At 33.6% G+C, this 24,086-nt stretch overlaps 1 protein-coding gene across 1 annotated transcript in view; it reads right to left on the minus strand.

The window, feature by feature from the left end:
• LOC308563611 (uncharacterized protein) overlaps window positions 1-24,086 on the minus strand; it is a 61,723-nt gene that overhangs the window by 25,470 nt on the left and 12,167 nt on the right. Inside the window, exons 2-8 of the mRNA XM_081150821.1 lie at window positions 20,010-20,167; window positions 19,417-19,542; window positions 18,285-18,382; window positions 13,050-13,176; window positions 10,563-10,657; window positions 6,937-7,117; window positions 4,781-4,887 (exon numbers count right to left, since the gene is read on the minus strand). Coding sequence (XP_081006947.1) covers window positions 4,781-4,887; window positions 6,937-7,117; window positions 10,563-10,657; window positions 13,050-13,176; window positions 18,285-18,382; window positions 19,417-19,542; window positions 20,010-20,157 — 882 coding nt within the window. The 5' untranslated portion in view covers window positions 20,158-20,167. The remainder of the gene's footprint in view (window positions 1-4,780; window positions 4,888-6,936; window positions 7,118-10,562; window positions 10,658-13,049; window positions 13,177-18,284; window positions 18,383-19,416; window positions 19,543-20,009; window positions 20,168-24,086) is intronic.

A 24,086-nucleotide genomic window follows, 5' to 3' on the forward strand; every position in this document is an offset into this window, starting at 1 on the left:
AATTCTTTAAAATTCTCTTAAAAATATTTCTTTATTTTTGCTATTTAACATTTAATATAGAAATTTTGACCTATATCTAGCTATTGTTTTGATTCTAACAATTTTCCTTACATCTTCTCAGTCCCTATTTTTTGACTTATAGAGCAATTAAAGCTTAATTGTTTAAAAAATTAATTGATAAAACCCTAAAGAAAAATGTCCACCTCTTTTCTTCTAGAGACAAAGGACGATGTCAACAGGCAATATCTACTCTGTTTCTTCCCCCTGAAATCAATAACAGATCAGAATTCCAGAGGCCTTTAATGTCTGAGGAAGACAATTTAGCACACAAGATGCAGGGCTGCATTTCTCTTTTATTTATTCATTTGTAAGCTCCCCAGAGACAGGCAGAAGCCATATGCTCTGCTTTTTAAAATTTTTTATTTGTTTCTAACTTTGACCAGTATAGTGATAGAAACATAGACCCACATGTTCATTAACCGGTTGATGGGAACAAGAGAACCAACTATAGAAAAGTATGGTTTAGAAAAACAGTCTCTTTTGATGATTCTTTAAGAATTCTATTTATTTATATGTTTTATAGGCTTTAATTTCCTAAATGTTGCCATTCTAAATAGAATATGTATGAATGTAAATCATAGATATTTTTATTTATATTCTTCTTCCCTGTGAAAAACTGTAATTTTTGCCTTTCTTTCTTTGAGTTCTTTATAAGCGATAATATCCCAAGATATTTCACCTAGAGTTGGTTTACTTGTGTGTGTACAAATTATATAATATATATATGTACTTTATTTTTTAAAAAAACCACTATTGTATGGCTACTGAATTTATTAAACATATTGTACACTTTAAAAACTTTTTTAATCAACTAGAAATGGGTCATTTAAAATGATGTATCAGTAGAGCATTGGTTTACTAAATTAATTACTATCATAAGAAAAGTGACTACACATTAGTTGCTGTAACATAAGACAGTTACTTTGAGCAACCACTTACAGTCTTAATCTTGAATACCTATTCCTTATTTCTCCATTTTAGTTTTAAAAGTGTCATGTGGCTGTATATAGGATGACATCTGAGCAACTGTCTTATAATATGTTTTAGGTGACTGTGAGATACTCAAAGTAAAACTACCACATTTACTAACAAAGACTGAGAACATGCCAAACTCAATTATTCAACTGCTAATTTCAATAAACTGAGATTTCCTAACCTCAAATCAGAGCTTTTGATGGCTATCACAAAAGCACAGGACCTGGTTGTCGAAATCACATGAGATTATAGTATTTATCAATCTCTTTCACATCATTTGTATGTCAAGTATTTTACATGAAATGTACATTTTAGATAGGTCCATTTGAACTCTTTCATGGCAACTGTGTGCTATAGATAGACCCAGGTGTTACTTTATGCTGATTAAGCTCCAGGTGTTATTTTTACACGGATTAAGTCAAGAATTACAAGTGCAGTGCCAATGTTTTCTGAATCAAAACACTGATAACATGATCTGAAATTTACATATATATATAAGAAAAGAATAAAACATGTTAATTCACTCATTAATTTGTTGTGAAATTTCCTTGTTGCTGAAAAACATAGAATAGCTTTTTCATTTCAAAATATTGGTGTTCTTTTTTTCTATTCTGGAAGAATTAATTTCTTATTTGCATAATTCATTTGAGTAGCTAAACAGAATTGAACAAATAAAAAACAATAAAAAATTATAATGGAAGTAATTATACTAAGGTAGAAAACTAGGTTAAATTATTTTTGGAATTTTATACTTAAAATATTACATTCTAAAATTTTAGAATTTGATGCACAAGCAGCACTTTTAAAATAGGTAGAATATTTTATTTCACTTTGGAGAATGCCTTGAGAACCTGAGAAGCATTTATCTAATATATGGTAAAGGTGTAAGTCATTGAGAAGAACAAATAAACAGTGAACTTACCCCAGGAAAAAAGGAAAAGATTTACTCCCCCTGGATTAAAAGACTCAGCCTCAATTCTACAGCATGGATATATTTCTATTCTTTTTGGAGTAGTCTGATTGTAGATTTATTGTTCTTCCTGGAAACTCAATCTCTTTAATCAGCTTGCATTAAGCTGCTTTTTTGTTAAGAGATTAACAGATAAATCATGCAATCACTACTTCACATATAATTGAATAATGTGAGGCCATTATTAGACCACCACCAGAATGCTAATGGGTATTATCTCCTATATTTACTATTTTACAAACAATAATTGAAAACTCAAACTATTGAGTAAAATATTTTCTCCAATCTTCCTTCAGTCAAGGTCATCATAGCAGTTTAAACAAATTTCTGTTTATTTTTTTTAATATTTGTCTATTATATCACAAGATTATTAATCTTTTAATACAAAGACATATTCACCTCTGTATCCCCAGGGCTCAGAGCTAAATGAGACCTATGAATAGTTAGCCAAGTGCCCAGTAACTAAAGGTGCCTTTCCCTTTGGAGTTTCCCTTTATCGCACCCTTTAATTAACTCTTAGAGCCCTCTTAAACTGCACCATAATTGATTTTCTTTAGCTAGGTTTTATTTCAGGCTGTAATTACGTGTCTTTCTCAAAACTGTTCTTTTCTTAATTATTATATTTAAATTTTAAGATACTTATAGATTCTCATGAAGTTATAAGAAATAATATAAAGACCCTAAGTGCCCTTTACCTAGTTTTCCCCAGGGGCAACATCTTGCAAAACTGTGGTATAATATTAACACCAGAATATTAATAGTTAGGACACAGAATATTTCTATCACCACAAGTTCCTTCGGGTTGTCATTTTATAGCTTCACCTACTTCACTGCAGTCCCTTCCTTAAAATCGAAATTCTAAAGAATGTCCATAATCATTTGTCCTTGTGGTCAGGATGTCTGCTTTTTCCTGTTAGCTTTACAGTTGTTTATAAGATAATGCTGGTTTAGACCAACCCAAAGATTATTTTGCCCCAGTTAAACATTCCAAAGGGTTCAAGGAGTAAGACGTGCAAAGCATTTCCTCTGGACTGGCGCCTCTGACTCCATTTGAAATGGCTCTGTTTATTTATTTTTTTACAATATAAATGAAATAATACAGTCTTTGACTTTGGAGATTAGCTGTTTTTACTCCACATAAATCTCTGGAGATTTTTCCAAACTGTTTGCTGTATCAATAGCTTGTTTGTTTTTATTGCTCAGTAGTGAATCTTGGGTAAAAGGGTTTTTTGCAAAACTAAGAATGGTCAATGCCAGAGGGAGAAATGCTATAGTGAATACTTTGATGTAGGCCAGAAGCCAGGTAAAGAGAAGAGGACTGACTGAAAGGTGATTTATTGTACATAAAAATCCTGACAGAAGCCACCCAAACCTAACTAAATATTAGGACAAAAGGTTGGTCATTGCTGGGAATATTTTGAACAAATATCACCAGCTACAGCAGCAGAATTTTACAATAGCTTCAATATGTGATATAAAAAATAAAAGTAATTGGGTCATTGTAACCGTCTTTGTTTTAGATAACACAAAATTAGTGCTGTTGACCCATTCTTTTGAAATGTAATGTATCTAAAATAAGGTATTCTGACATCATGACCAATAAAATTGTCTATGTCAAAGTCACGATGCCTAAGATGTAAAATAACTTCAGAGTAAGTCAATGAGTTGATTATAATCTCAGATGGGGACCTATGTGCTGGAGTCAAATTGCATCCTTCAGAAACTTGGGTTCTAAGAGCATGAGAGACTAAGTAGAGAGATGGGAAATCCTCAGTCAATGAAAGGTAGTGGAGCTTTTGAAAATAATACATTGGTGGTAAAAAAAAAAAAAAAAAATGTGGAAACAACTAGTTAACTCTTCTTCTGTGGCAGAGAACAAGGATTATTATCTGTGATTTATAAGATTGGTCTCCAGTAGCATGCATGCACTCCACAGAGCACCAAAGTCAATAAAATGTGACTCAAGAAAAAAAAATTATTCATATTTCTCTGTCTCTCTGGGTGGGTGTCTCTTTCCATTTATATATACATGGGGGCAATTATGTATAATTATATATTAGGACAAAAAAATTGAAGTTTACTCCAGTATAATTTTTAGATTCACACTGGCATCCTTACTTTGTCTTTATGTCAGATGACCATGAGTCAGGTATGATAGCACCACAAATATTCTGAGGAAACAGAGGAATTCTAAGGAAGACAAAGGAGTTGACAGTGGCACTCTCAATTGTTTTTATTGTTTTAATTGAAATGTAATTGACATATAACATTATATTAGCTTCAGGTGTACAAAAAATGATTCAATGATGTATATATTGTGAAATGATCACAATAGGTTCCTAGTCAGCATCCATCACCACATGCAGTTATCATTCTAAGCATACACAAAAGAGAAATTAAGGCCTTTTAAGGGGATATTTTGGTTCTAACTAATCTATCTTGAAAACTGCCCTAAATATCTTCTTTGCAAGTTCAAAGACCCAGAAGTTGAATTTAAAAAAATAAATCAGATAAATTTATGAATTTTAAACTTTATTTTATTGTTTAGGCTTTAAGAGTAGTGAAATCATTGTGGAAGACAGTTAAAAGTCATAGAGATAGTGCTGATTTTTCATATGTAGACTGAAATTCTTTTAATATTCTATTACAAACCACTAATATTAGTAAATAAAGAAATATCACATACAGAGTTTTCTTTTACTAAATGTTTAAAGAGACTTTTTTCTATTAAGTGCCAGCTAAAGGAGTTGGACAAAGGGCAGGTATTTCTTAGACTTCTGAACGAAACTTCAGTGTAGACCCTCTCATTTTCTTTTCATAATCTTCTTCAAATTTCTCATATTGGGCTACAGTAAACTTATTCTTCCAGTCTCCTGAAATACCTGAGAAGAAAGATAAATGTTAAGATTGAGATTACTGTCAAATTTCCTTCTAATATGAGTTCTGATTTGAATTATCACACTTATATTTTTAAGTCTTTAACTTTAGGATGTCATATGTACTCCATACCTCCTGCTACCATTCCCAGACTCTTAGACCTTCTTAGTTTTCTAAAAATTCTATGCATTTTCCCTGTATCTTATATAAAGAAAAAAATCTTTTAAGTAGCTTCAAGAAATGTCTTAGGGAGAATATCCAATATATCAAAATATTTACTCTTTGGCTTCAAGAGATTTGTTAACAAAAGATACAGAGAATGTTTCAGTCCTTTTAAACCCCTATTTTCCAATATCAAATGATAATTTATTTTAAAAGTTCTATGATCAAGTAAGACTGGGAAATCACTGGGTTAAATGTAATTAAACATATATCTTTATTATATGTTGTTCAATCTTCAAAATACTAAGCAATTTAAAACCTCAAAGGAAGGATACAGGACACAGCATTTGCAATAAATACACGATAAAAAACAATGCCATTTTCATAGAATGTCTCTCAGTGTAATCCAGAAGACACATCTGGAAGCCGAGTTTTAGAGAGAAAAAAAAAGGAAGAAAATATGCCAAAGTAACTTTGTCAGTCTGGCCCAGGATTTCTGAACTTTGTCACTTTATTTACATCTCCATCTTTGACATTTGAAGACAAACAGTTCTTTGCTGGGGAGGATGTGGGTTGCCCTGTACATTGCAGAGCATTTGTCAGCATCCTTGGCCTCTACATATTAGACGTCAGTTGCACACCCTTATCATGACCATAAGAAATACCTCCATTAAGTTTCCAAATGTCTCCTGGGAGGCAAAAGCATGTGTGTTTGAGATTCAGATATCCCCAACAAGACTTATCCATGGCATACTTCCTAGATTTTTAAAAGAAAAATCTCTAGAATACATGAAGATATATTATAATTAAAATTACCCTTACCAAGTCCCTTTATAGGCTCTCACCAAAATGTCTGTTTCTCCAAGACTGTCTCAGTTTGTACTATTCACTCCCTCCTTCACTGTAAGGAGGTTTTATATCTCTAACAATTGTCATGTGTTGTGTGACTCCTACTTGCCTCACTAACTTTGGGCTTGAATTTTGGATATGCTTTGGCCAATGAAATTTGAATATGCGCAATATATACCACATCTGAACAGAAGCTTTTAAAAGGCATTGCAAGGTTCCACTACTTCTCTTGCTCTTCATCTAAACCATGATATTGGCCATGCCCCACAGATGGCAGCTCTTTCAGCCTGTGTTTCAGAAAGAGAAGACACAGGAGGCTAAGCCCACGACAGACCATAAACAATGATCAGACTGAAAAAGAGCTGAGCAGAACTGCAGCTGCCACAACTGACCAACATCCACCAACATTAATGAAAATTAAATCTTATGGTTTTAAGTCACTGAGATTCTCTGAGTTGTTTGTTTTATAACAAAGCTGACTAATACATACACAACTAACAAAATTAGTCTCTCTCACTCTCACACACACATGTAATTCAATTTAATTCATATTTATTATTTATTAAGGAACTATTCTGTGCAAGATGCTAGCTATATACTGAGTTCAATGCTGAGGATTCAATAACTTACCATAATCATAACAACACTTCAAGGATTTGATAGTTTCCTTCATAACTTAGTATGCCTAACATGTAAACTTGCTACCTACCACAGCAAAATTTCTAAAGAATGAAGGATAGATATCTAGATAATTCAGAAAAATGAAGGACATTCTTCTGACGTAGCAATGGATGCCGAGCCTCATGCTTATCGATACATAGGCTCTTGAGTAAACATTTCTCATTAAAGACTTGTCTTACATGTTAGTTTTACAGCAATAACAGAGTTTCTTCATCACAAATTATTTTCTCTAAAGTTTTTAGTTTTTCTAAATTTTTCTCTCAATCTCTTTCCATTTCTTATAAATTTCTTTTATTAATCCACCTATATTCCCTTTAATGTGACTAACAAGCTCTATAGAAACTAGTATATGATGTTCTCACCTTTTCTCATGAAGGGAGATACAGAATGATCCATATCAAATGATGGTACAGTAGTATAATTTGCACAAGGATTCTGCTTCATCACATCAAAAGAAGTATGATAGATGATTTTATTCACAGTTTCTTCTGGCAGGTTTTTATCTAGAAATTTTAACAACTTCTGAATTTCACGCTTTGGATTCTAAAAAAATATAAAGACAAGAAATTATTTCAGGTAGATTTAGTCATGAAGGAGGCAAATATATTCAATTAGGTTCTACATGTCAATGTGGTGGAGGAAATTATTTTATATTTTATCCACACTTTTAATTTTGCTTTCCCAAGTGCATAACCTACTCTTGGTTGTAACAGGCAATCATCTACTAGAAGAAATTTGACTCCAAAAATTACAAAGAAAAAGACTGAATTAATATTCGACCTTTCATGTTCAAAAACAGAATTAACCTATAGAATAAGAGATGGTGATAAAGGAAGTTACTATTATCATAAGATATAATTTTTAAAATTCCCTAGTCTGTTTTTTCATAGCTAACATCAAGAATAGATTACCTACTAAAAATTTTAGTAAGAATTAATACAAATCCTTCTCAAATTCTTAAAAAATATATAGAAGAGGAAACACTCCTAAACTTATTTTATGAGGCTAGCATTACCTTGATACCAGAGCAGACAAGAACAGTACAAGAAAAGAAAATTAGAGGCTAACATCCCTGATGAACATAGATGCAAAATATTAGCCAAAAAAATAAATAAATTCAATAGCACTTTTAAAGGAACATACACCAGGATCAAGTGGGACTTATTCCAGTGGTGTAAGGATGGTTCAACATCTGTAAATCAATCACAGTGGTACACCACATTAATAAGTGAAGGGTAAAAATCATATTATCATCTCAATAGATGTAAAAAAAAGCATTTGACAAAATTCCACACCTATTTTTTTTAAAGATTCATCTTAATTGTTGAAAATATTACAGAAGTCCCCTTTTTTTTCCCTTGACCCCTCTATGCTGCATCTGCCCCCCTGTCCCAGGCCTTCACCACACTATTGTCTGTGTCCATGGGTTATGCATATATGCACATAAGTTCTTTAAAAACTCTCAACAAAATGGGTATAGAGGGGACATATCTCAGCCCAATAAAGGCCATATATGACCAGCCCATACCTAACATACTCAGTGGTGAAAAGCTGAAAGAGTTTCCTCTAAGATCAGGAAAAATTGTTAACTACAGTTAATAATACTGTATTGTATATTTGAAAGTTGCTAAGATAGTAGATCTTAAAAGTTCTGATCACAAAAAAATTTGTAATTATGTGTGGTGATGGATGAAAACTAGACTTAACATGATAATTTCACAATATATACATATATTGAATCATTATGTTGTACACCTAAAACTAATATTATGTTATATGTCAATTATATCTCAATAAAAAAAGAACAGATTACTTATCTGAGAGAGTTCCCTTATAGTGGAAAAAAGATACTCTTTATACCTTTCACATCCACATAGATTTTTTTGATAGTATAAATATATTAGGAGAAAGTAAAATAAAATTCTGTCCATTTTCCAGCCTAAGGAATGATTGGGAAGGGAAAGAGAGAACAATGAAGAAGGGAGACCCATTTGATGTATTTATTATGATTTCTCTTTTTGTGCTTCAGACAGTACAGAGGACAGCATGTTAGATAAAATGAAAGAATGGTGCTGAAACCCAAGAGTTTTACCCTGCTACCCATTGGTGAGATGTTCTTGATGGTACAAACCAAAGAGAGGCAGAGAGGCATAATTTTAGTGACCTGGTGAGATCAGGCAGAAGGGCAATCCGAGGTTTAGCTTTCCTGAGCTACCCATCTAAATTCATGGAAACAGAACCGGAGAGTTTCTGTAGTGGCTCTAAAAGAATCTATTTCTTACAGCTACAGAACTAAATTTGCTGGAAATTAGACACACATCTTTATTATTCTACTAGAGGAATTACAATGAAAGTTGAAGTCCCAGTTGTGCCAAGTCCATCATGTGAAAGTTAAATGGAAGAGTGATAGGGAAAGGGTGGACTGATCAAGATGTAATGAGAATTTGAGGTGGATCTGATGACATAAAGACTCTGGAACCCTTGAGTAATTTTGAGCCTTTTCTGCCAGCAGATATAGTTTCCTCCCATATTTGAAGAGATTTTACTTCTTTTACTGGAAAACCTTATTAAGGCCTCATTTGGGAAGTTTTCTTCCAAGATAATACCTATCCTTTTCAAGATGCACCCCAACCACTGCTTATTGCTTCTAGACCCACAACTAGGGTAATATATCACCATAAATCAGAGTCACAGATACAAAAGGGCTTAAACAAGATGCAGAAACGACTGAGAATTTAACTAAGGAATCTACCAGAGGGGGTCACCTTAGCTGGGTAAGGGGGTTTCCCAAGAGACTGTAGAAGAGAATTCCCAAATAAGATGAATGGTAGTCATAATCATTTAAAAGAATTCAGAGAAATCTAAGGGACTAAGATGAGGCTGAGTCAAGGTATGGACTCCTCTGAGCAATTGAGGCAGATAAGCCAGATACTCTTTGGGGAGGGAGAGATCAGTAGATGTTGTTTCCAGGGATCCCATCTCATCCTCATACTTATGATGTCTTAAGTAATTTACCCTTTGCCCTACACACATAGACACCAAGTTAAAGAGAAAAAAGAGATGAGAAATGTAGACAAGCTATCTGAGAAACATTCAATTTAAGAGGTGTGCAACACTTCTTAAATGGATTGTTTAAATAATCAGATCAGAATAAGTTTTTGATCAAATTAGGGAGTGAATTATTTTCCATTCTAGAAATCAGATAGAAGATGAGAAAAAAATTGATTAACAAGGAAATTATATTGTTTTCCCACTGTGCTTCCCACTTAGGGAAACAACCATGGACAAAATAATTTTAGTTTCTACATTCAAGGAGCTTACATTATAATAGAGGAGACCAACAAAACATAAGTAAAGAAACACATACGTAAAATAATTAGAGGCAGTGTTAGAGACCATGAAAAGAACAATAGCAGCAAAACAGACTTAAATAGATAATAAAGAGGCAGTTTATTTGACACTGTGGACATAAAAGATCTTTGTGGAGATGTAACATTTAACTGAAGACATGAAATATGAGAACTTAATCTGAAAATAGTGAGAAAAAATATTTCAGGTAGGCTCACTTACAGAGAAAAGAAATGATGGCACCAGAAGAGGTTGGAGAGATAAACAGGAACTAAACAATGCTGAACTTCATAAATCATCTTAATGACTTTATATTTCACATGGGGATAGAAGCCATTGAGAGATTTGAAACCTCTTTCAAAGTTGACATATTTTGATTTAGGTTTCAAGATCATTCACTGAGTGGATAACACAGCAAAATGAGATAGTCCGAACAAATCAGGACAGTTGCCTGAACTAGAGTAGGAAGCAGTAGTGGTAGAAAGAAGTGGATTGCATGAAACATGAATTTTCAAGGCAGAGTTAATAAGATAGCGGATTAGTCATATTTATAGATCAAGAGGAAAAGAAAGTGTGATATGAAGAAGATGAAGCTTAGATTTCCTTAAAAAATAAAGAAGAAATCATGGTTGTCTCTTACCTCTTTCATGTCTTCATAGAATAGATAGAGGATACGATAATCTTTCCTTTTCTCCCACCAGCCCTTCACATGCTCATACCAAGAACCAAAAGCCACTACATTGAAAGATAAAATGTTTGTAAAATTAAAACTATTAACATGAAGTCAAGAATTGTTAAATTGTTAAGTGTTATTCTAAGTCATCATTATTAATACATTCATACTTTTTACTTATTAGTTCAAGAATAAGAGATGATAGAAAAAGAAAAATATATCAAATCATCCCTGATCTCACTGAATTTACAGACTTCTTAGAAAATAAAATACTTCTGTTATGGGATGAATTGTGCCCCCCTCACCCCAATTCTTAGATTGAAGTCCTAAACCCCAGCCAGTACTTCAGAATATGACTGAATTTAGACATGGGACCTTTAAAGAGGTAATTAAGTTAAAATTATGTCATTAGGGTGGACTCTAATTCAGATGACTATTCTCAAGCATTAAAATCTAATGGAATTTGTCTTGCTAGGTTTCAGGCATTTTCTTTCTGATTTCTCTTTTTTTTTCATGTGGGAATGTCTATCTTAATGGCTGTCTCACCATTGTATTTTGGAAGCAGATTATCTGGTTTCACAAATTGACAGCTAAAGAGGAATTTTTGTCTTAGAATGAATCATACCCTAACTCTTTCCTCTACATAATTTATATGACATTTGGATGAGATTTTAGATTCAGCATTGATGCTGGAATAGTTTAAGATTTTGGGGATTTGGGAAATGGAGTGAATGCATTTTGCATCTGAGGACATAAATTTTGGGAGCCCATAAGGCAGGGTATTATGGTTGAATTGTGTCTACCCCAAAATTCATGTGTAGAGGTCCTGGGCCCAGTACCTCAGAATGTGACTATTTTTGAAGATAGTGTCTTTACAGAGGTAATTAAATTAAAATGAAGTCATTAAGATGAATCTGTGGGGGTTCAGAATCAGTCTCCCCAAGATGTGCCACTCTGGCATGCAGATTATTTCAAGCTAAAAATAATCAAGGCTCAGAGGCACCAGAAGAAACTTTGGCCTTCCCCTTTACCGACTAAAAGAATTTAAGAGAGTTGGACATGCTCCAGGAAGGGAGATATCATCATAGAATACTCTAGTTTAATTTGAACTAGGTATCATAGACAGGGAGGAATTTATCAAAGCCCATTTGATCAAAGTCCTTCACGTGTTGCATTGTTTCAAGATGATCCATAAACATTTTCTTATTAAAAATCTCCTTGTACATTTGCCTTATTTCCCAGTTTCTCCTCCTTGGTCCAGAATGACATAAATATATCATTTTGCCTTTCAGTTCTTTAATTTTCATGCTTATGTGAATTCCCCATGTGCATGCATTAAAGTTTGTTAATCTGCCTTATGTTAATTCTACCAGCCAGAAAAACTAAGAGAGAAAGGAGAAAGTTTCCACATCTCTGATAGGTCTTAATCCAATATGACTAGGTGTTATAAGAAGAGGTCATTACAACTCAGACATAAAGAGAAAAGACCATGTGAAGACACAGAGAGAAAATGGCCATCTAAAAGACAAGGGAAAAGGCCTCAGGAGAAATCGATCATGAGGATACTTTGATCTTGGATGATCAGCTTCCAAAACTGTGGGAAAATAAAATTTTGTTGTTTAAGCCACTCAGTCTGTGGTATTTGGTTGTAGCCGCCTTCACAAATGAATACAACCTTTGTTAAATAAAACTAAAACTAGAAGAGCAAGATGGGAGATAATAATACAGACAATAAGTGGTACAGATGTTCATATGAGAGGAAAAGAGGGAGAGAAAAGCATAAGGAGGGAGAGGTGAAGAAAGGGCTGTGCAGGAAGTAGAGTGTACCTGGTCCTAAGAAGGGTTGGACATTGATAATAATAAGAATGAGTAGATATTCTATGGATAGAGAACAGTCCAAACAATGGCAGGAGTAAAAAGTTTGCAAGATACCATTGGAATGTATTTCCCTTGAAAACAGACTTTTTATTGGAAAATGTTTAAATGAGAATTAAAGTAGAGTAACTACCATGGGTATGAGTATGTTTCCTGAAAGAGAGGATACACCAATAGAAAAACAAAATCTTGAGGATGAAATCTTCACTCAGCAATTTTTAGTCTATAGAATTAAAATGAAGAAATGCTTAAGAGTACCCAAGAAATGTGTATAAAATCAAAACAGTGCTATAATACAATGACATATAGCAAGAGAAAAAGCACCTGGCAGTAGTCTCCAGGTACTAATGAAACAGTGATACTAAGGGCTGAAATATCTGTGTGTAACATATTCCCCAAGGCCTTAAAGGGAAGAGATGACAATGTATTCTTCTACTGTTTTCCTAACGCATTAGTAGAGTGCTGGGTATATATTAGAAGTTTATAATAAATACAAAATTTATATCTGAACTTTATATATCCTTGCAAAAAAGTCTTTTCATTACAGAATGCCATGATTCAAGTAAGAGTTGGACTCACCATTCCCAGTCATGAATTTTCCCAGAAACTCCTCCCAGGTACCAGGCTCTGGGTGCAGTTTTGCCATTTGGTAGAAATAATAGTAAGACACAGCCACATCTTTAGCATTCCTTGCCACATAGATCATCTGTGGGGATATATTAGAAATCATAATTTTGTTTCTAATCTTTAATAGTTTGTAAACTCTTGCTTACAGAATGCCTATTTTCGCCCTATTTCTTGATCTGGGTGTGTGTATCTATATCCTCACATGGCATATTCACAACTACTTAATTGTTTTAACACAAAGACATCTTATCTCTGACACCCCGGTACTCTCTTTAGCCTTTGAAAAGACATCTTTTGAAATGTGGAAAACCAAGTATAATAAGAATTACAGTAAATATTAACTTAACAAAAATTAATATTGTTCTAAAATTTAGACTATTTTTCTGTGTCATCACTTATTAAAACTAAAAAAACCAGCAAGTTTTAGACTTAAAAAATACCCTATTTTTCATTAAAAGTAAATTATTATTTGGGTAAATTTAGTCAATAATTATTAAGCATTCTTCGTTCTGTCCATGTTTACAATGATTAGTATGAGATTAAAATTTATTTTATGTTGAAAGCCTCCATTTTACTTAAAGGTAGAAATTTTGAACATATTTCCCAATAGAAATAACATTGTTATGCCTCATTGCAATGAGGTTTAGGTCAAGTCTGCTGAATTCTATTGTCTAATTCTCCCTTGAAACACACTTAATAGTACTGAGGCTCCAGCCACCCAAGAAGTATATATATTTCTTAGGGAAAATGCATTGAGAAAGAAATCTCCTTTTATTTAAGTATATCCAGAGCTTCCGTCTTCTCTTCCAACTGATAGGAAAAAGAAATGAGAACTTTTATATTCCCAAGTCACTAGTAGTAGTTCTCACATTCTGGGACAAGAATGAGAGAATGAAAGGAATGCCTACAAAGGTATTTTTCAAAACAAACTACAAGTGCTGGTGAGGGTGTGGAGAAATGAGAACCCTAGTACACTACTGGTGGGAATGCAGACTGGTGCAGTCACTATGGAAAGCAGTATGGAGTTTCCTCAAAAGATTAAATATTGACCTGCTATTTGACCAAGTGATCCCACTTCTAGGAATATATCCTAAGAAACCCCAAACACCAATCACAAAGGACTTATGCACCCCTATGTTAATAGTAGCACAATTTACAATAGCTAAGATTTGGAAACAGCCCAAGTGCCCACCAATAGATGAGCGGATAAAAAAAGCTGTGGCACATTTACACTGGAGTACTATGCAGCTGTAAAGAGGAAAGACCTTTTAGCCTTTGGCACAGCATGGAGGGAACTAGAGAGTATTATGCTAAGTGAAATAAGCCAGTTAGAAAAAGACAAATACCACATGATCTCACTTATATGTGGAATATAATAAACAAAATAAACTGATGAACAAAGTGGATCCAAAGACATAGAAGCTTGGAACAAATTGAGGGATCTCAGAGGGAAGGTGGGGAGGGAGGTGTGAGTGGGGAGAGATTAATCAGGGAACTTGTGTGTTTATGGGCATGGCTCATAGATGAGAACATTGGTGTGGGGAGGGCCTGGGGGTGGGGTGAATGTGGGGTGGAGGGGATCAGTGGGGCTAAAAGGGGGACATCTGTAATGGTCTCAAAGGTAAAGATAAAAAAACATTTAAAAAAAGATTGAGTACAGACATTTAAGAATTGAGACTCTGCTGCAGTTGTAATTCTTAAGAAAACACTAAACCTTGTAAACACTACCAATCATTTCCTATTTCAATACCAAGAGATTATTGTAATAAATAAACTGTTTTCTTTTCTTATCATCATAATTCTTAAAATCCTTAGTAAAGTCTGTTTCCACTTGCCTCAGTGTGGACAGAAGGCTATCTAGAAGATATCCCCCAGTTCTCTTCATGGCAAGGCCATGTGATTCTGGGGACTTCTATGGATTTTTATTTCTGGAATAAAAATAACAAACTTTATTTCTATTTTCTTGTCATTTTTCTTTTTAAAACGACTTTGAGTGAGAAAGGAAGTCACACATAAGCACATGTACAAAGACATTTGTATAACAAAATTGAAAGTATAATCAATTTTTCAAAAGGAAAACAACTGTTTTAGTCATTCTGTTACTTTCTCAGATCTAAGATTGACTGCCTACCTTCCCAGATTCATTTTTTAACCACACTGAACCACTTGTAAAATTTGACACATGCCTTGCTGTTTCACATCTGTTAGCCTATGTACATGGAGTTTTCCGTAAAATGACTTTGTGCACCTGAAAAAAAAATTCCTACTCTTTTTTTAAGGATTCTGCTCTAATTTTTCTTCATCTGTAAGATGTTGTTCCATAGTGTCTCTTTTACTTCATATATTAGCACTTACCTTACTAATATGTAATTATTTTTCATATATATGTATTTTTCTCACTACTTGAGGTATTCTTCAGGACTGGAAATACAGCTAAAATATAGAACAATCAATCTGGAAAACCAACAGAAGACTAACTGAGCAGAAGTCTTATAACAAAGGATTTACAGAAGAAGCCACAGAAAGACTGGTAGGGAAGGCAGAAATGCAGAAAGGGCTGGCCTACAACCAAGACTACTTTACCCAGCAAAGCTGTCATAAAATTGATAGAAAAATAAACAGCTTCCCAGACAAGAAAAAGCTAAAGGAGTTCATATACAATATTACAAGAAATGTTAAAGGGTCTTCTTAAAGAAAAAGAAGAGGAAGTAGAAGACTGAGAAGAGAAGAATCTAATGAACAAAATAAACAAACAAAATAGAAACAAAGTCATAAATTCAGAGAACAGACTGAGAGCTGTCAGAGGGGAGGGGGCTGGGGGCTGGAAGTGAAAAGTGAAGTGATTAAGAAAAAATAACCTCATAGACACAGACAGTAGTGTGATGATTAAAAGAGGGATAAATGGTGTTGGAAGGAGATTTCACTTTGGATGGTGAACATACAATACAATATACATGTATTATATATATATTGATGTATTATAAAATTGTACACTTGAAACCTATGTAATTTTATTAACCAATGTCACCCCAGTAAATTCATTAAAAATTTTTAAATAAAAGATAAGAAATTTAATTATCTAATCAAAGGACTTGTATTCAGAGCATATGGGAGTTTTCTACCTTAATAATAAAAGAAAGAAGCCTCTATAGGAAAAAAAAGGAAAAACCTTGATAGACACTTCAGAAAAAAAAAAAAAATCTATCAGTAGATAAAACATTTGTGGTACATTTACACAATGGAATACTGAATACTACTCAGCCATAAAAAAAAAAAGAAAAAGAAAAGAAAAGAAAATTTTAGCCTTTGCAATAGCAGAGATGAGCCTGGAGAACATTATGCTAAGTGAAAGAAGCCAGTCTGAGAAAGACAAGTACCGCATGATTTAACTCATATATAGAATCTAATGAACAAACTGAACTGAAAATCAAAATAGAGATAGATTCATGGATAGAAAGCAGGCTGACAGCTGTCAGGTGCAGGGGGCTGCTGGGGGAGGGACTTGGAGGGATTTAACAAAAAGAGAAAAAAAGGGAGAAAGAACTCAATGTGTTGATTGCTGGGGGGAGGAGGGGTTGGGGACGAAGGAGGAGGGTATGGGGGGGGATAAATTAAATGGTGATGGATGGAGACTCAACTTGGGGTGGTGAACACACAGTACAATGTACAGATGATGTGTTGTAGAATTGTGTGCCTGAAACCTGTATAATTTTGTTAACCAGTGTCACCGCAATAAATTTAATAAAAAGGAAAAATATCAAAGTTTAAATTGGTGCATATGATTTGAAAAGATGTTTGAAAATATCTACTAAAGGTGAACCAATGCATACCTTAAGATCCAGAAATTTCACCCCAAGATATCTAACCAAGAAATATGTGTACATATCAATGAAAGGCTTGTATAAAAATGTGCATTGCTGCACTACTTTAATTATTGACAACTAACAGCAACCCAACTGTCCACTAATAGTACCATGGATAAGTAAGCTGTGAAATAGTCACATACACATAATGAAATGCGTTACATTAGTGGTTCTCAAACATTAGCATAAGTCAAATTCACCCCAAAGTATTATTAAAACTCAGATGGCTGCACCCACCCCCATTGTTTCTGATTTGGTAAGTCTGAATTGGGCCTGAGAATTTTTGTCTCTAAAAAGCTACTTTTGTTCAGGGCACCATATTTTGTGATCCAGAAGGCTACATTAAACAAAACAAGCATAATAAGAATTGATCGCACAAACATTATGTTAAATGAAATAAGCTAAATATTCAAGATTTTATATTTTATGATTACAGACAAAACAAGCAAATTAGTTCATGGTGAAAATCTTCTGGATAGTGTTTATTTATGGAGACAGGGGTTATTGCCTGGAAATGTATAAGAACAGAACTTTTGGGGTGTTGGTTGTGTTTAATTTCTTGATCTGAGTGCTGGTTTCATGGGTACACTCACTTTGTGAAAATTCTTCAAGCTATAGATTATGATATATACACTCTTCTCCCTAATTGTTATGCTTGAATTAAAATGATTATAAAAAAGAAGTCTAAAATGAATCCATAAATATATAATTTATAGGTTATAAATTAGATATAATTATATATTTATAAATTGCAATTACACTGAATTCATGAATAAGAAGTTCTGGGCTTATTTAAATATATAATGTTTATAAGTAGACAGTGAAGGTACTTTAACAGAAAGGCATTTTGTTTATTTATTTATTTAAAAATATATCTTTATTAATTTCAGAGAGAGGAAGGGAGAGGGAGAGAGAGAAATAGAAACATCATTGATGAGAGTCGTCATTGATTGGCTGCCTTTTGCACTCCCCGGGACGAAGATGGAACCTGCAACCCAGGCATGTGTGCTGAGTGGGAATCAAACTGTGATCCCCTGGATCCTAGGTCAGTGCTCAACTGCTGAGCCATGCCCGGTGGGGCAAGACAGGTATTTTAGAGAATTGAAAACCTGAGAGAATCTCAGGGCCTGGGCATTGAGTATCAGTAATCCCTTAGCTACAGTGCTAACATCCATTGGTATTATTTTGATCTTTAGAATATATGAATCACATTATTATTTTTAAAATGATGTAGCCAGGAGCTGAAATCTGTCATCTTGATTTCTGCATAATTAGTAAAAGAAATTACAACACAAATAAGAATTTCTTCTTTAAAATTTGCTACCTTGCAGTTATTCTTCCAAAATGAAGAAGGAAGAAGTTGAACTGGTAAGTGTGTTTTCACTAATCGAGGAGGCTGCATTTTTTTCAAATCCTCAATGCCTGCAAGCATAAAAGTTAAATTACATTATAAATATGGAATCATAAAGGTCAACTGCAATATAATCTAAGACTCTGTAAACTTTAACCCCACTATATGGCTTGAAATGATTATATGGCTAACTGGCCTCATATGTTTCTAAAACTTACAATGAGATTTTAAAATATGGTAAGTTCTGGTTAGTTAGGCTGTTTTATTGCGTATGAATAGTAGAGTTTATTGTCTTTGTAGGTGCCCATACAATCTTCAGATATAGCAACAAAATGAAGCAGAAACAGCAGTAGGTGAAGTGTCAAGACTTCCAAATTTTCCCTTCATTTATCACCCTCTTGGTCTTATTTTCAATGTGGGGAAATTGAACTAGAAGATTTCAAAATCCCTTTCTAGCTTTTTTTTTTTTGACACTTTAAAATATATTTTTAAAATTTACTTTTAATTACAGTTGACATATAATATATATTTTTTTAGGTGTACAACACAGTGATTAGACATTATAATGTCTTATGAAGTGATCACCCTGATTTAAGTCCAGTACCCTTTACATCCTCATGACTATTTTTATAACTGGCAATTTGTATTTCTTAATCCCTTTCCAGCTTTCTTAAATTAAAATTTTGAGATCAAACTAAGCTGTGAGGTTCATGACTAATGAAATTTTAAAAAAATTTTAACAACATAAGACCTTATATGCCCATAATTCTTTTTCCTGAGTCTGTGAACATTAGCTAACTAGGGGTAGATATGATTCTATATTGTTTTATGTATGATAACCCAATATTCAAATGTTAAACACTTCCACCTACCCTATTAATAAAAAATATACTCCTCAAAATTTCTTCTTATGCAGATATTATGTTTGGGTGGAAGTGGAGTATAATATGGCGATTGCAATAAGCAAATACTCTTCTATTATAGACACTTAGGATTCAACTGTTGAAGCTCTGTATGTATCATTTTTCATCATGACTCCTCTAGACACCACAAGGAGATAGGGGAATTTACTTCTATGGTGAAAAGGAACATTAAGAGAAAATACCATTTTCTAGTCCAGGAATTATAAGCTCCATGAATGGCACTCGGTTGTATATTGCAGCCCTTTTACATTTCTCCACATCCCCATCGTTATAGATCATATCCACTATTTCACTGACCCAGGTTGTTCCTGAAAAAAAAGAAGAAATAGAAGGAACTCTAAACTTTTTTTTCAAAAAGAATATGAGAAGGTCACAAGAAGCTCTGTAACATCAAAAACAAAAATGTGCTCTCTGAATTCATTCCTCTTCTCTATTCTCCCTTTTCCTAGTAGGCACCCTTATCTATCTTGAACATTTGAACGTATACATATGTACTGTACCTGTGTGTAAAATCCAATAAAAAACTCAAAAAAGTAAAATCTGGAAAGGAAGTAAAAATGTCAGGTACAAAAGACACATTGTGGGCCCTGGCTGGGTAGCTCAGTTGGTTAGAGCATCCTCCAGATATGCCAAAGTTGCCAGTTACAGTTGGTTGAACCTGGGAATATGGACGGCCAACTATATATTTTTTAAAAATCTGTAAATAAGCAGACCTGTGCAGTTCAAACCCATGTTGTTCAAGGGTCAACTATACAAGTACATGAAAAAATCTTACCAGATTTGGGATAGGTGGCGATCAAAAGGTCATCTGGTCGACTCTCAAATGACTCCACCTGAGACCACTCCTCAGCAATGCTCCAGAAGAGAGGGACACCCTGCACATCCACTAACTCCCTTCTGTAGAAGTCTAGCTTGTCGTCCATGTTCAAGGCACTAGATTTTATACAAAGAGGCCCATGTTAAAAGAGTCTTTGTTTTAAAAGCATCAATAAAATAAAAAAATAAATTTTATTAAATAAAGTAATATTTTATTCCTTTGGATCTAGCAGCATCAGATCACAGTACTGTGCATTATGAATCAGCAGAAGGGGAAAAAGTATTGTAAAAACCAATGAGTTCTTGCACAATTTATTTTATATGTGCTGTTTATATGATAATATAATCAATGCTTTTCATGGGTATACTGAATTATGTACAGCTTTTCCTCAGGCAAAATTTTCTGGGATAGGTAATAAAGTTACTGGACTTTGGAGTTAGAAGAAAGTGTCTTTCTTAACCACAGAGCTGCCAATTCATTGCAGTGGGAATCTGAATAAGCCCCATGACTGCACTGAACTGTCTTAACTATAAAATCAGGAGTGGTCTAACTTAGGACATCCCTCCCTTAAATTACTGGCTGAACCAGTAAAGGTAAATTATTCTATGTTATCTACAACAGACCACAAGAATAAAAGGGGTGGGGGTGATTGAGAAGAAAAGAACCTGAGGTAAGTGTAGAAGTGGGAATACATAGTTCTGATAAACTTTTAGCACTAGTGACATCACATGTCATTTTATATTCTGGGCTAAGCTCTACTGAAGGTACTTATTCCTCCTTAGCTGTCAAATGTCAAAAGTGGAAAAGCTTGAAATATATCCTAAATATACTGCAAAACATGTTGTTTCTCAATTTAACATTAGCTGAGTGGTTATTTTTTTTCTCTAAATTTCTAGAAAAATGAGACAATCTAACAATTTCAGATTTAAAAGTTTTCCTGAGGCCCTCTAGCAGCTGCTGAATCTTTTTTCAATAATTAAAATCAGAAGTCTCTGAAGTCAATAGACATTTCTTAACTTGTATCTCTTCCAAAGTCCAATTTCTTATCTTCTTTTTTTTTCAAGTCCTTCCCACTTCACTCTTATTCTACCTACCTCATCCAAATACCTTTTACTTTAAAAAGGTTATAAGGTTATGAAATTGCAAGATACCAAAGAAATATGCAAAATCTGTTTCATATCTATAAACTAATGAAAAACTATCACAAAGATAAATTAATAAAATAATCCCATTTGCAATTGCATCAAAAATAAAATACCTAGGAATAAATTTAACCAAAGAGGTAAAAGACCTATACACTGAAAACTATAGGACATTAAGAAACTGAAGAAAACACAAATAAATGAAAATACATTCAGGGGTTGGAAGAATTAACATTGTTAAAATGTCCATACCGCCCAAGGAAATCTACAGATTCAATGCAATCCTTGTCAAAATTTCAAAGACGTCTTTCACAGAAACAGAACAAACAACCCTAAAATTTATATGGAACCACAAAAGACCCAAAATATCCAAAACAATCTTGAGAAAGAAATTCAAAGCTAGAGAGGCATCACACTCTATGATTTCAAACTACATTACAAAGCTATCGTAATCAAAACAGTATGGTAGTAGCAAAAAGAAAAACAGGTATGTAGATTATTAGAATAAAGAGCAAGAGTTAATTAGGAGATGAGTAGAACTTTCCAGCCAGGAAAAAGCATGTGTAAGGACCCTATGCTGGGAGAGGAAATAAGATCTATGCGCCTAGAGTGCAAAAAGTGAAGAGGAGTGGTGAATACATTGACAAATTATGTGGTAAGAAACTAAAGAGTTCAGGGCTAGGTAATTGTGTCTGGGATATACTGGATTTCTGACTAGTCTCTACTAGAATGGGAGGGTCCACTGCCCTGTCATTATGCATACTTTCAACAGTCCTAATATGAGAGAATGGTGATATAAAACTGAATCTGGGATGTTCCTGAGTGTCACTGGGGGAGGATTATATAATTAGATATTATTTGCATTTGTTTTTTGCTTTTACCAAAAATCTTGGGATTAATAAACACCATAAAGTTTCAATTCCAGTAGGTAATAATAAGTTGATTCTAGTGTTTGTTATACCTCAAAAGTAAATCTAAGACATCATTGGGCTATAATTTGTGTTAGCACTGTACTATTTCCTATTAATATATTAATTTCATGGATATCTGCCTGTGAAAAAGAAAGCGTAAGAATTCAAAAAGTTCACAGATGTTGTTTTTTTCCCTTCCTCTTTCTAAATAACAAATTCTGACATATTTATTTAATAGTATTTGCTGGGAACTACTGGGTACCAAACAGTACACGGGGCACTGGTGTTAGAGCAGGACCTGGGGAAGAGAAAATGTTGTGCATTTACAATGCATTTACAACATCTTTACCTCTTTCTGGGCACAAAGACTGTATTTTTTACTCTGTTGTAATTAATGGGAGCATGTGACTGAATTCTGGCTGGTGGGCTATGGGTGATGCAAAACCTTTTCCCCACCCTTCAGTCCTCTCTCCAGTGCCATGGAGCTTTGGAGTTTATGTGTTCAGTTGACTAGTCACAAGATAGAGGTGATTCCTCACCCTTCTTCAGAATGTGAGAGTGAGAAATAATTCATTATTTTGTTATTCCATTGATATGTTGGTGGGGTTTTTTTTGTTCGTTCGTTTGTTTGTTTTTTACTGCAGTATAGCCAAACATATTATAAATAGTACTGGAAGATTCTCAGACAAAATATCTACTCTTATAAAGCTTATGGTCAATGTGGAGTTAGATAAACAAAGGATAGATATTATATTACACAGAGATAAATACCATGAAGAAAAATAAAACATGGTAAAATGTAAAAGATGAAAAATTAAGTGGTAAGGAAAAAATGATAACTAAAATGCATATATAAAGGACAAATTAATGAGTGTCCAAAAAATGATGACTCATATATAGCTTCAGAATTCTTATGTATTCTGATTTTCTTCATTGATTTCACCCAATTCAAAGTTTTAAACACCCTCCAATGTGCTGATCTACACATCTAAGTGTCAATATCACTAGCCTGACAAACACTATACATCAACTACCTTCTGGACATTTTCATCAATGTCTCAACTCTTTTGCAAATTGAAAATGTTTAAATCTGAGGTCATCCTTTTGCAACCAAATCTGTTTTTCCCACTCTATTATCTAGGCCCTAACTTAACTGTAAATCTTGAAACACACTAGCAACAACATAAAACTATTCCTGCTGAATTTTAACATATCCTCTGCTAATTTATAGTAAATTAAATGATGAGAAATGAAAAGTAATTTTCTGAAATGAGATCTGCTCTTCTGAATGGTAGACACAGCTTCTGTCTCAATTATATCAAATAGATATATTTTGTTACATACTTGATATCTCCACTGGATATATCATCTCAAAGGTATGGTAGAAGAGGAGCCTTTTTGGCCTGTAGAGTTGAAACTGTCTTCACTTCATCTCCCTCCCATATGGACAAAATTTTCTTATATGATGCTAAGTATTTCAGTTCACCTCTATGACCTCTCATTTTTCATCTATACAATGAGAAGATTGAAATATATTACATCTGAGAGCCCTTCCAAATTTATCCTTCTATGAATTTGCATTTTTGGACACTGAGTTATGGATTGGCTAGCATGGTAATCCTAGTCTGGCTACATTATAACACTGAAAAACCTAAACCCAACAGATGGAATATACTCAAATGTATCAGATGATTTTTCGCAGTACATTTACACTGAAGTGATATATTACAATGTGCATATATATATATATATATATATATATGTATATATGTGAGACAAGCTGGTGAATACACTTACTTTATTACAAGTTTTAAAACATATTTTATATGCATTATAGTCAATAGTTCTTGATGTACCTATTATGTGGAATGCACTAATATATACACAGATATTACTTATTTTTGTAAATTCTCATATTAATAAATTCTTTTTAAAAAAATCATTATATATATTTCAACACATTATTAAAGTTATTGGGGTGA

The sequence above is a fragment of the Miniopterus schreibersii genome (genome assembly GCF_964146895.1).
Source record: "Miniopterus schreibersii genome assembly, chromosome: 1".
NCBI classification, from domain to species: Eukaryota; Metazoa; Chordata; class Mammalia; order Chiroptera; family Miniopteridae; genus Miniopterus; species Miniopterus schreibersii.